At 46.4% G+C, this 14,242-nt stretch overlaps 1 protein-coding gene across 2 annotated transcripts in view; it reads left to right on the top strand.

Moving 5' to 3' along the window:
- Nucleotides 1–13,152, top strand: part of Sctr (secretin receptor) — a 73,523-nt gene extending 60,371 nt beyond the window's left edge. For both annotated transcript variants that reach the window (XM_045151080.1, XM_045151079.1), the window contains exons 11-13: nucleotides 4,888–5,014; nucleotides 11,298–11,339; nucleotides 12,711–13,152. In XM_045151080.1, coding sequence (XP_045007015.1) covers nucleotides 4,888–5,014; nucleotides 11,298–11,339; nucleotides 12,711–12,881 — 340 coding nt within the window. In that variant the 3' untranslated portion in view covers nucleotides 12,882–13,152. The remainder of the gene's footprint in view (nucleotides 1–4,887; nucleotides 5,015–11,297; nucleotides 11,340–12,710) is intronic.
- The last annotated feature ends 1,090 nt before the right edge of the window (nucleotides 13,153–14,242 follow it).

Genomic DNA, 14,242 nt, shown 5'->3' with positions numbered 1-14,242 from the left:
GCATCATTATTTTAGGGAGTCTTTGAAGGATGTAACACTCTTTTAGCCAATCCCTAGTGGGAGCAGACCATAATCTTTTGTTTCTTTTGGTTTTGTCTTTTTGATTTTCGAGGTAGGGTCTCACTCAAGCTCAGGCTGATCTGGAACTCACTATGTAGTTTGAGGGTGGCCTTGAACTCACAGTGATCATCCTACCTCTGCCTCCCGAGTGCTGGGATTAAAGCGTGGGCTTTTTGGAGACTGTAATCTTTATCTCCATAGGATTCTAACCTGGTTCTCTGTTTTAGACATGGGTTCCTTTCCACTGAGCGGACCTCTTGGCCAATCAGAAAGCCATTGGTTGCTCACCAAAGCTGTGTGCCACCATTGCACTGGTGTGTACATCTTATCAGGGTGTTTGCTTCAGAGTAGCTTAGACCCCTGCTTGCTCACACTGCTGTTGGCCACTTCCCCCAGTAGCTCATGTAGCGCTTTCCAGCACTAGATGGACTAACTGTCTGGGGACTGGCTCTCTTCAGGATTCCAGCCATGTCTCTCCATATTCTGTGTCAGCAGCATATGGTGTCTTCAGCAATAGCGTCTCATCTTTTACCTCAGGCAGGCAATCAAGTGCTTTGACGGAAGCCTGTTTTGTTTTGGGGACCTTGTAGGTCTCTGACCAACAGCTAAATGTGGGCAGCACTGATTTCTGGTACTGGGAGTGACAAGCCAGAGCCAAAAAATTTTAAGGTTAAACTTCATCTCATCCTCTTCAGGATCCTTCTTTTCATACGCTCCCCCTACATTCCTGTTGAGGGTTAAATCTTTTGGTCTACCTTCAGTGAGAGAGGTTTCTATGCTACCAGTTCATTTTGGGTTTAGTTTTGTGTTTATTTTCCCCAACCTCTTCTTTCCCTCCCACAAACCCTTCCATCCCTAATGTCTGAGCCTCAAGTTGCCAATCAGCTGTGCCAGCAACTCCGGCTGATCCAGATTGGGAACTGCAGATGAGTAAGAACGTGTGGCCTTTGTCTTTCTGTGATTGTGTGTGTTTGCTGAGCGTGATCTGTTCTGAGTCCATCACTTTTCCTACAAATTTAATTGTATCATTTTTTCTTACTGCGGAGTAGAATTCCAGGGTGTAAATGTACCACTATTTCATTATCCATCTGTCCAGTGATGGGCATCTGGGTTGATTCCCATTCTTAGCTGTTGTGCATTGAGAAGCTATAAGTATGGTTGAGCAAATCTCTCTGTGGTGAAGTGTGGAGCATTCAGGGTAAATGCCCAGTAAGGGAATAACTGGGTTTGCACAGACAAACATACTATAAGCAGATTACCCACAGAATGGGAAAAAAATTTCAGGAGCTATACCACTGACAGAAGCCTAATATCTAGAACCCACAAAGAACTCAACAAACTAAACAATAAAAAAATCAATCCATTCAAGCCGGGCGTGGTGGCACACGCCTTTAATCCCAGCACTCGGGAGGCAGAGGTAGAAGGATCGCTGATAGTTCAAGGCCACCCTGAGACTACAAAGTAAATTCCAGGTCAGCCTGGGCTAGAGTGAGACCCTATCTCAAAAAAAAAAAAAAAAAAAAACCACAAAAAAACAAAAAACAAACAAATAAAAAATCAACCCATTCAAAAAAATGGGGTAGAGAACTGAATAGGGAGTTCTCAGAGGAAGAAATACAAATGGCTAATACATAGTTAAGGAAACGTTCAATATCCCTAACCATCAGGGATATGCAAATTAAAACAACTATAAGATTCCACCTTACTGCAGTCAAGATGGCAATCATTAAAAAAATTAAATAACAACAAATGTTAACGAGGATGTGGGGAAAGAGGCCCTCATCCATTGTTGATAGGAATGCAAACTTGTACAACCACTATGGAAATCAATATGAAGATTCCTAAAAATAAAATGAATAGAGAACTACCAACAGTCTGTGTCCTTTTCTTATGAGGACAATGGTATATTGGACTTAGGCCAAACAATGTGTTGCTTGGACAGATCTTGGTCATTTCCCCCAGTCGCCTATGTAGCGCTTTCTGGCACTAGACACGCTGACTGTCTGGGGACTGACTCTCTCCTGGCTTCCAGCCATGACATTCCATTTTACGCGTCAGCTGTGTATGGAGTCTTCAGCAATAGGGTCTTATCACTGGCCTTTGGTGGGTCATCAATTACTCTGACAGAAGTCTGTCATTGTTTTGGGAAACCTTGTAGGTTTCTCTGATCAAAAGCTCATTGTGGATGGTAGGCCCAAGCTGGAAGTGGGGGTTACAGGTCAGTGTCCACTAAGAAATTGAGGAAAAAGATAACTAATATACAAGAGTTAGAGAGGAGAGAGATAGAGGGGAGAGGGGGAGAGGAAGGGAGGGAAGATGTAGGAGATTTAGGTCAGTCTTGATCCTACCCTCTCCAGTGTCTTGTGGTTCGGGTGTTTCCTGTAAGGGTCTAGTGAAGGTTCAGCCATTTGGTCTGTCTTTTAGGAAGTAGAATTTTATGGTACCATTGCCGTTTGGGTCCAGATTACTGTTTTTCACTCTTTGATTCCCTCCCCGCCCTCCCATCCATCTTATTGTATAGTCCATGAGGTGCTTGCTGGGTATGTAAGGCATCTTGGGCAGATTCAGTTTAGGTGTGGCAGATGAGTGAGACTATGTGTCGATTTTTTTTCTGTGATTGGGTAAGTTCGCTGAGAATGATCTGTTCCAGGTTCAACCATTTTTCCTCAAATTTCTTTATGTCGTTTTTTCTTACTGCTATATAGAATTCCATTGTGTAGATATACCACATCTTTGTTATCCATTCTTCTAATGATGGACATCTGGGTTGATTCCAGCTTTTAGCTATTATGAATTGAGCTGCTACAAACATGGTTGAGCAAATCTCTCTGGCTTTTGGTTTGAAGGTTTTAGGGTAGATGCCCAGTAATGGTATAACTGGGTCTGTTGGTATTTCTATAGTCAGCTTTTTCAGGAGTCTCCATATTGCTTTCCAAAGTGGTTGTACCATCCTGCATTCCCACCAACAGTGAATGAGTGTCCCTGCTTCTCCACATCCTTGCCAGCATTTATTTTCATTTGACCTTTTGATGTTGGCCATCCTTATTGGGGTAAGGTGGAATCTCATCGTTGTTTTAATTTGCATTTCTCTGATGATTAGGGATGATGAACATTTTCTTAGGTGTGTGTTTGCCATTTGTATTTCTTCCTCTGTGAATTGCCTGTTTAACTCTGTGCCCCATTTTGTGAGTGGGGTATTTGTCTTCTTATTGTTTAGACTTTTGAGTTCTTTGTAAATTCTAGAGATAAGGCCTCTATCAGTTGGATAACCTACTAGGCCTCCTTTTCAGGCTGGCCACTGTTCTAGTGACCCTATTTCCCACAAAATCACATTTCGAGCTACTTGGAATCAAAGCTGCCACATGAATTTCAGACTATGACCAAATCAAAGGCAAACTGGGGTTCTACAAATGTTCCCCCATGATGTCCTCAATTTTAAGGCTCTGTTAGTGACAAAGATTATATAGCCATGACATCCCTGGGGTTCAGACCCAGCAAAAAAGTCACCAGATAAAATACAGAATGCTCAGTTCCATTTGAATTTTGGATAAACAACACATAGGGTCTATTTCTCTTTAGAATTTATACTAAAAGAATTATCTGCTATATATGAATTTCAAATTTAACTGAGCATCCCATATTTTTATTTGCTAAATTTAGCTACCTTAATATGGAAATAAAATAAAGGAACTTTTCCATATCATTATATTTGCTATTTAGCAAACAAGAAAGATGGTTTTTAGGAATTAGGATGTGGCCCAGTGGTAGAGTGCCTAGAAAGTGCAGATGAATCTCTCTCTATCTATATATACTGTCTCTCTCTATATCTATATCTATATCTATATCTATATCTATATCTATATCTATATCTGTATCTGTATCTGTATCTGTATCTGTATCTGTATCTATCTCTATCTCTATCTCTATCTCTATCTCTATCTATATCTATATCTATATCTATATATCTCTATCTCTATCTATCTATCTATATATGGAGAGAGAGAGAGAGAGAGGAGAAGGAAGAAGAGGAGGAGGGGGGGGCTTGAAGAGAGACTTAAGGGTGAAGTACTTGCCACACAAGCGTGAGAGCCTTAGTTCAGATCCCCAGAACCCACCTAAAATGGCAGGCATGGTGGTACATTCCTATGATCTCAGTGTCGAGGAGGGGGAGACGGAAGGCTCCCTGGGGCTTGCTAGCTACTTTAGCTGAATCTGTAAGTCCAAGTTCAGTGAGAGACCTCATGTCATAAAACTAAGGCAGAAAAATGAAAGAAGAAGACTAGACACTGACCTTTGGCCTCCACATGCACATACACATGTGCTCACATGCATGTGAACATATGCATGCATGCATACCACTCACAGGCACATATGCACAATGAAGGAAAACCTAAACAAAATAAAAAGGCAAAGAAAGGAAGGAAGGAAGGTTTGTCTCAGACCAGCAATAATAAAGCATCAAACTTATAAAGAACTGAAGTTATTTGAGTGTATATTGATGCATTTAGTGGTAGAGAAAAGGGACCAGAAACTTCGGGGCTTGGCCATGACTTAGCTGTGCGGGCATTGTGGGTATGTGGGAGTTAGGCGTTTTCCCAACTAAACGAACACAGGCTGGCGACACAGCTCAGTAGTGGAATGAAGCCCTGGGCTCAGTCCCTATGCTCAGTAACAAAACATGGCCCCAGCAAACTAAAAGGCTAAAATCAAAAATTTTTGGGGACACTGCTTATGAGTTTCCCACGATGGGGTCCTAGATGAGTTGCGTGCTCTGTGAGTGGGCTGGAGGGACGCAGGGCAGGAGGGCAGTGTGTCCCTGTGTTCCAGGCGCCTGGCCAAGTCCACCCTTCTGCTGATTCCCCTGTTCGGCATTCATTACATCATCTTTGCCTTCTCCCCGGAGGATGCCATGGAGGTCCAGCTGTTCTTTGAATTGGCCCTGGGCTCCTTCCAGGTAAGATTTTTTTTTTTTAACTTTTTTACTTTTATTTATTTATTTGAGACCAACAGACACAGAGAGAAAGAGGCAGAGATAGAGAGAGAAAGAGAAAGAATGGGCCCGCCAGGACCTCCAGCCACTGCAAAAGAACTCCAGATTCATGCGCTATCTTGTGGTCTGGGTTAGGTGGGTCCTGGGGAATCAAGCCTCAAATGGGGTCCTTAGGCTTCACAGGCAAGTGCTTGACCACTAAGCCATCTCTCCAGCCCCCAGGTAAGATTTTTAAAAGACGAATTTTCTCTGGGCGCGCTGGAGCATGCCTTTAATCCCAGCATTTGGGAGGCAGAGATAGGAAGATTGCCGTGAGTTCAAGGCCACTCTGAGATTACATAGTAAATTCTAGGTCAGCCTGAGCTAGAGTGAAACCCCTCGAAAAAAACAACCACAACAAAAAAGAGGAATTTTCCAGTTCCTTACAAAGAAATAAGACCATTGAGACAGTAGGCCAGAGCTATCTGAAGTCCAGCCACATTCCTTAGACACTCAAGGGATGCAGACAGAAGGACCTTCCTGTTCTGAGTGGGACTCTTGATGTCCAAATAATCAAATAGCAGTGGGAGATAAAACTAATGATTTAAGGAAGCTGACTCCAGGGGACAAAAAAGGCAAAGCCACTGTCGCAGTAGCATACGGTGTTATGCAACTTTGGCCTATTTGTAGCCACAATAAGGCACACAAGTTGTCCAAAAGCCTCTAAGCAAGAGATGAGCTCAGAGAGCCTCCAGGGAGGGTTTCAAAAGACAACATCTCTTCTTATTGGAAAGTCTAGAGAAAATGCCCAACGCTGAGAAACTCACCAGCATCAGCGTATTATTTACAATCAGTGAAGGGAGGTCAAGCTGGACTCAGGTTGCCCCCGAGGAACAGGAAATGGTGGAGGGGAGAAAGGGTAGCAGGAGGGACTGGGTTTTAACAAAATCACATCCCTCTACAAGTACAAACTGAGGAGAGAGGGAGAGAGGGGAATGAAAGCTTGGATAGAGAGAGAGAGAAAGGCAGAAAGAAAATTACCTGCTAACCCATGAGATGTCGAGATGTCGTAAGGTTAAGAGAACAAGATGATTTTATGGATCTCAAACCTCACTGTTATTTTGATATTTATTCATAGCTATTTTCTTCTGAAAGCAATTCAGAAAAAATATGCAGACAAAAAAAAAAAAAAGACAGGGGCTAGAGCAATGGCTTAGTGGTTAAGGTGCTTGTCTGCAAAGCCAAAGGACCCAGGTTCAATTCCCCAGGACCCACATAAACCAGATGCACAAGGTGGCACATGCATGTCGAGTTCATCTGCAGCCACTGGAAGCCCTGGCACACCCATTCTCTCTCTCTTTCTTTCAATCTCTATCTGTCTCTCTCTCTCAAACAAATAAATAAACAGGCATATGAATGATTGTTTTAAAAAGGGGAAACTGGAGAGATGACTTAGCAGTTAAAGCACTTTCCTGTGAAGCCTAATGATTTGGGTTTAAATCCCTATTATCCACGTAAAGCCAGATGCACAAGGTGGAGCATGTGTTTGGAGATTTTTTTTTTTTAAAGTGGCCAGAGGCTCTGGTGTACCTATTCTCTCACTCTCTCTTTGAAATAAATATTTTTAAAAGAATGTAAGCGGGACTTGGTGGTGGTGAACTCTGTAATCCCAGCACTTGGGAGGTAGAGTTCAAGGTTATCCCATTCTACACAGTGAATTTGAATCCAGTTTGAGCTACACATAATCTTGTCTAAAAAAATTAAAAATTAAAAAAGAAGCAATAGCCACCAGGCCGTGGTGGCACACTCCTTTAATCTCAGCACTTGGGAGGCAGAGGTAGGAGGATCCCAGTGAGCTCAAGGCCACCCTAAGACTACATTGTGAATTCCAGGTCAGCCTGGGCTAGAGAGTGAGAGATCCTACCTTGAAAAACCAAAATAAATAAATAAATAAAGCCCAAACCAGAAAATGGATAGAGAGAATAGCCAGTTGAGTTCCTTCCCCAATACAAATTTGGTGACAACTTACAAAGGCAAATGAGGTGGGACATAAGTTTGTTTTGAAGCTTCCACTGGCCAAAGAAAAGACATAAACAACTTGTTTCAAGCTTGGCTGTCCATTAAGATGAAAGAGGTGGAACATGCCTGTAACCCCAGTGCTGGGGAGGTGGAGACAGGAGGCTCCTCGGGGCCCACTAGCAAGCTAGTCTCGTCTAACTGGTGAGCTCCAGGCCAGTAAGAGACCCTGCTTCAAAACTTATGACCAATGCCTGAGGAAGGACCCCTGAGGTTGTTCTCTGGCTTTCTCTGGCATGTGCACCATATGCATAGGTACACCTGCACACATGTGCACCCCACACACACGTGCACCCCATGCACAAGCACGCACCCACACAAAAATCCCTAAACTTCTAATGGGTTTTCCTCACAGATATTCCCACAGGGAGCAAGACTGTCTGGCAAAGCCTTCCCGGGGGAGGGGGGGTCTCGGCCTCAGGGTGGGGCTCCGTGCTTCCCTTCTGCCTGGCAGTAGGCATGGCCAGATCTTCCTCCTGCTGCATTAGGCTCCAAGCTGGACACCATTGGGGACACATCACTGGGTAAGTCAGGTCTTGCCCTCCCCGCACTTTCAGACCCACCTCAGCATGCCCCTTGTATTCTCCTCTGAGGAGCTCTCCTGCCCGGAGACGCTAGCCTTCCAGAGAGCCCTGCCTGTCACAGCCATTACCATCTGGCAGTTAAAGGAGGACTTGGCCCGAGCAGAAAATGGGTTATGATCTTCCTCAGGACCTATTGGCAGTTAGTGGATATTGGGGAGGGGAAGAAAGTTTTCTTCAGTGGTGTAGCCACTGGTAAGTTGTCCATGTTCCTGTCCATCACACCCTTCCCCATGCTCCTATAACTAATGCTATTTAAACTGCAAGTTGCGGACTGGGGCAATGGCTTAGCAGTTATGGCATTTGCCTGCGAAGCTTAAGGACCCGGGTTTGATTCCCCAGGACCCACGTAAGCCAGATGCACAAGGGGGCACATGTGTCTGGAGTTTGTATGCAGTGGCTAGAGGCCCTGGCACACCCATTTTCTCTTTCTCTCTAATAAATAAATAAATGAATAAAATATTAAAGAAATAAACTGCAAGTGGCAAAAAAAAATGTGAAAGGAAAAAGAAAGAGGTTCAGTAGGAATGGGCAAGAGAAGGTGTTGGGTCTAACCAAAATGCATTATATACATGCATAAAAGAAAATAAACTTTTCAGTCAGGAAAAAAGTGAGTCATGGCTGTGCAGAGAGCTTGGAGCCCCCAGGGCTGCTTTGACACGCTGGGTGAGGACATCTTGTACCTGGAGTTGCTTGTAGATTACCCAAGTAAAGGCTAGTTAGCTTCTCTCAGTGAAATGTCAAGAGAAAACCAAGACCACTTTCCTAATGTTCCCATAAAGACGTTGTGGTGTCTTATAAATAAATAAATAAAAAGAGTCGTGAACAATGTTACGTGTAGCCAGTGTGGTGGTGCCTGCCCATCATCCCAGCATGCAGGAGGAGGGCAGGAGGATAGCTACAGAGTCTAGGCCAGCCCAGTCCACTGTGAGTTTACCCAGCCAAGGCTACACAGTGAGACACTGTTTCAAACAAATCACAACCAAATAGTATATGTAAGAATCCACATATAAAAAAGAAAATGTGGGCTGGAGAGATGGCTTAGCGGTTAAGCGCTTGCCTGTGAAGCCTAAGGACCCTGGTTTGAGGCTCGATTCCCCAGGACCCACGTTAGCCAGATGCACAAGGGGACGCACACGTCTCCAGTTCGTTTGCAGTGGCTGGAGGCCCTGGAGTGCCCATTCTCTCTCTCTCTCTCTCCCTATCTGCATCCTTCTTTCTCTCTCTCTCTCTGTCATTCTCAAATAAATAAATAAAAATGAACAAAAAAATTAAAAAGAAGAAAAAAGAAAATTTATGTACATGTATACATATACTGAAATTTCTAAGGGAGGTATGGTGCCACGTGCCTATAATACCAGCATTTGGGAGGCTGTGGTAGGAGGATTGCAATGAGTTCAAGGCTAGCCTGGGGCTACAGAGTTAGTTCCAGGTCAGCCTGGGCTAGAGTGAGATGCTGCTCCAGAAAAGTTAATTAAATGGAGTTCTTCCACATTCAATGATATGGGAAACTGAGGCTCACAGAACTGACACCAGAGACTGAGTGGAGCACCAGTTTACTTTCACCCCGGCGTGGGCCCAGGGGAACCTCTTCCAAAGCCTGGATCTCAATTCTTAGTGCTTCAGAGCTTATATACCTTATCTTGGACATTACTGTTAAGTCCCAGAGCCAAGAACCCCGGCCTAGTGCCAGAGACCTTGAGTAGGAGATAAGCAAGTTTCACAGAAACAAGAAAATGGTTGGTTAGCGGACAGATGCTTGCAGCTGTGCTGTGGAGACAAAAAGAAAAGCCAGATGAATTTCAGTATGGGATGGGAGCTGTGGTTCTGGTAGATCATGGCCTTGAAATAATACAAAACCTACAGCGGGGGCTTAAGCAGCCCAAGAGTGTGCACAGTGCCGGCCATGGCCAATACAAATGCCTGCACGGTACAGGACATAGCTTTGGGGCAGGGACTTCTAAATCTCCTTACCCCATTGCCATCTCAAAAACAAACAAACAAACAAACAAACAAACAAACAAACAAACAAACGAACGAATGAAGCTGTGTCTGGAGAGGTGGCTCACTAGATAAAACACCTTTCACACAATGAGGACTACAGTTCCGAGCCCGAGAACCCCCGTAAGTAAGTTCTGGGAGGTTACTGCAGCCCATCTGTAACGCTAATGCTCGTGAGGCCGAGACGGGGGATTCCTGGTGCAAGGTGCCTGGTTACGCTACCTGAATCAGCAAGCTCTGGGGTCAACCGAGAGGCCCTGCCTCTTCTGTAAGCGGGTGGGGGGGGGGGGCAATCTAGGAAGACACTGAATGTCAGTGTGCAACCTTCACATACACATAGTGCACCCATGGTACGCGACACCACACTGTCTGTGGGGACATAGACACATATACACATGCACACACATGCAAAATAAGACCAGGGCTTAAAAAATATACATAACTATAAGCATTTTCCACTATACTTGTTTATTGTTGATAATTGTAAATAATTGGTACATTAAGGAGCATTGAGAAAGAAGATAAATAGATAAATAAATATATGGCTAAGGTGTAGCTCGGTGGTAAAGGGCTTGCTTATTATGCATAAGGCCCTGGGTTGGTTCCACAACACCAAAGAATAATCTATAATCTCATAACCTAGAAATAGCTGTCCAGGAAGACACACACACATGTGTGCGCGTGTTAGTTGAGTCTTGATGTGTATATATATGTACTGTGCTTCTTTTAATTCTCTGTCATGCTTCTCATGAAACTTTTTTTCATTAAAGTCCTACAGGTTTTTTTTTTTTTTTAGTAATTTTTGTATTTATTTATTTGAGAGAGAGTCAGAGAGTGAGAAAAAAGAAGACAGAGAGAGAGAATGGGTGCACCAGGGCCTCCAGCCACTGCAAACAAACTCCAGACACATGCTCCACCCTGTGCATCTGGCTTATGTGGGCACTGGGGAATCGAACCTGGGTCCTAAGGCATCAGGCAAATGCCCTAACCACAAAGCCATCTCTCCAGCCCCAGACTTTTTTTTTTAAATAATTTTTTGTTTATTATTTATTTATTTATTTGAAAGCAACAGACACAGAGAGAAAGAGGCAGATAGAGAGAGAGAATGGGCATGCCAGGGCCTCCAGCCATTGCAAACAAACTCCAGATGCATGCACCCCCTTGTGCATCTGGCTAACCTGGATCCTGAAGAATCAAGCCTGGAATCAGGGTCCTTGGGCTTCACAGGCAAGTGCTTAACTGCTAAGCCATCTCTCCAGCCCCCCTTGCTTTTTTTTGAGACATGGGTCAGTGTAGCCCAGGTTGGCCTCAAACTTGATATGAAGCCGAGAATGCCCTGAAATTCCTGATCCTCCTGCCTCTACTTGTTGAGTGCTGGAGTTACAGGTCTGATTTATGTAGCCCTGAGGACGGAACCCAGGGGTTCATGCATGTTAGTCTATGTTGCACAGGGCAGGCACAGCCATGGCGTCCTGGGAGCCAAAGAGGGGGAATCTTCCTTGAGACCGAGAAGAGGGGGCACGAGCTGGGAGACCCGGGCGGGGTCAAGTGGGAGGGATGAGTGAAGCCCACTTGCCCAGCGCGTGCACTGACCCAGCTCCCTCTGGCAGGGGCTGGCGGTGGCCGTCCTGTACTGCTTCCTCAACAGTGAGGTGAGTGTCCTGGGGTGATCAGGTGAGTGTCTTGGGGTAGCCCTGGATTTTAGTGTAGGTGCTTCCTAGAGAGAGCTGTGGAAATGTGGATGAGAAAGGTCCCCGGGGCTGGCTAGGTCAGTGTCACGGGGCACACGTGTTACGCCACGAGCCAGGCCCCGCCCCCCAGTCTTGATTCGGCAAGAATGGACTGTAGGTGTGGGCTGGGGCCTGGGGAAGCCATTGACAAGCTCTCTATCCACGGGCATGATCAAGGAACCCAGAAGAGTCCAGGCCCAAGGAGAGCTCAAGCTTCTGTGCTTACTCAGGGTGACTGTCCCCTACGAGCTCTGTCTTCTCATAGGTGAAATGAGTGACTCGGAACCGCCCCCGTCTTACGTAGAGCCTTAGGGTCAGGCTACAGGTCCAGGCACGCCAACTTCCACCGACACTGGTTAGATGACGTGTCACACACAAGCAACACAAGGCAGTTACTCTGTGGTGGTTGACTACCTGTGGGTTCACACACTTGGATGGGAATGACCTCTGATGTGGGGCTGGGGAGATGGCTCAGCTGGCCAAATGCTTACTAGGTAACCCCATGTACCCAAGTTCAAGCATGTGCCTTTAACAGCTGAACCCTCTCCCCAGCCTGAGGGCCCCTGTTCAGATCTCCAGCACCCATGTAAAAGCTGGGCAATGTGGTGCACATGTGTAACCCCAGCACTGGCAAGGAAGATTCAGGAGGACTTGCTGGCCAGCCTGTCCAGTCTTATCTGTGAGCTCCGGGTTCAGTCAGAGACTCTGTCTTAAATAAGGGTGTTCCTGAGGATGACACTTGAAAATGTCCCCTGTCCCCCAAGCACATACACATGCATGCATACTCCCACACATGTTCACACACATGCAGACTTGCACACACATTCATGCACACCACACACACAGACAAAGAAACCATAACAAAAGAAAGAGTTGGGGAGCAATCAAGTATCAAGCTTGGATTTAAACTTGAAATGTTGCAGTCGGAGACCTATGAAAGAAATGCCACAGGGCAAGTCCCAGCTCCCAGATAGCTTCTGCACTGGTGTAGATGGCTGCGCTGGCTTAAGCACCTCGTCGACTCCATGGCAGAGCTGGACATTTGAGTTCTACAGTTGAGGGATGAACTCCATATGCTGTTTCAGGAACATAAAGTGATAAGATGATGGGTTTGTAAGTGTGCAAGGCAGAGGGTCCCTCACACCTATAGTCAGAGTGACCGAAAGGCAAGGGGACAGCAGGTACAGCTGGGCGGGAACAGCAGAGCCTGGGAGGAGGGAGCCAGGCTCTAGGCTTTGGGCTGTGTTTCTCTCTCCTGAGCAATGACCGTGGCTGACAGCTGACCTCCGGCAGGTGCAGTTGGAAGTTCAGAAAAAATGGCGACAGTGGCATCTCCGAGACTTCCCACTGCGCCCAGTGGCCCTCAGGAACTCTTTCAGCAATGTTACTGGCGGCCCTTCGCACAGCATCAAGGCCAGCCCCTCAGAGCAGAGCCGGGGTACCTGCAGGGCCAGCAGCATTTGAGGCTGGAACGGGGCCACGGTGGACAGAAGCCAAGCCAAGTGCCGAGGGCAGGACATTCGACAGGAGCATTGGTCACCCGGCAGCTGTCCTCGGCTCTGCTGGATGAACATGGCCCTACCCCAGGACTGAGGTTCCTCAGAACTAAACAGGGGGTACTTGAGACACCCTGGGACAGGACACAGACCTGGGGTGTGGTTTATCTTGCTCTTCTGAGAAGGGCAGATCAGGGGCCCTGAAATGGGCAGGGGAATAAATGGCACCTGGCAACAAAGTTGGTCTCTATGTGTCAATCATTTTTCCCAGAAACACCATGGAGGTTAGCTCTAGATCATTTCTAAAGTCTTTCCTGCAGAAGGAGGGCACTTCATTGAACTATGCATGTGTGTGTGTGCATGCGTGTGTATGTGTGTGTGTGTGTCCGTTCATCCACCAGTGAGCTTGCAGATGGTGGCTACAGGTTGATTTCTGGTATCTTCCTCAGTTGTCCTCCCTAACTAACTAGCTTAACTGAGATAGGGTCTTTCACTTGAATGTAGAGCTCAGTGACTCACCTACTGTAGCCAGCCGGTTTGCTCTGTGGACCCCCTGTCTCTGCCTCGTGAGCCCTGGGGCTACAGGCTCAGACCATGATATCTGCCAGGGACTTACGTGGGAATCCAAACTCCAGTCCTCACACCTGGTGGGTGGGTCCACTGAGCCCTCTCCCCAGTGTCCCCAACACAACTCATTTTAAGGACAAGGGCCTTGACCTCAGGCAAGTCGTGTCTGTCTCCCACCGCAACTCACATGTGTCCCTGAGCCTTCAGCACTAGCCGTTGAATCACAAGGCATCCGCATCCCCTTGTAGAATCCCTGACACGGTGTGAGGCACCCACGCAAGGGAGAGCTTGGAACAGCAGGACTGCACCATGCTCCCATTTTACTGGTGAGATACTTCTGATCATCCAGTCTCCATCTCCCAAGTGCTGGGGTGAGAGGCACGCCCCTGCACACCAGGTTTACACAGCCCTAGAGACTGAACACAGGGCTTCATGCCTGCTAAGCAAACACGCTGCCAACTGAGCCACATCCCCAGCCCGGGTCCATAGTCTTATTTCCAATGAGTGTGCCCTGAGGTTGGCTGTGTTTTTCTACTCTTAGGCAGGGAAGGACAGGGTCTGTCTTCCTGCCCAGTATTGAGGATGTCAGTCTCCTGCTTCACTGCAGCTCTCCATTCCTGAACAGTGTAGTCCCTGGCCATGCTATATGAAGAAGCAAGAGGATTAAGTATTTGGACCTTCTTCAGAACAAAACAGACCTACCGGGTAAGCATTCCAGAGAGTGCTGGGACTCAAGGTCATCCCTTTGGCCTTTTCGGACTG

This window comes from Jaculus jaculus, chromosome 5, assembly GCF_020740685.1.
Source record: "Jaculus jaculus isolate mJacJac1 chromosome 5, mJacJac1.mat.Y.cur, whole genome shotgun sequence".
NCBI classification, from domain to species: domain Eukaryota; kingdom Metazoa; phylum Chordata; class Mammalia; order Rodentia; family Dipodidae; genus Jaculus; species Jaculus jaculus.
This window is presented reverse-complemented; position numbering and strand designations above follow the sequence as displayed.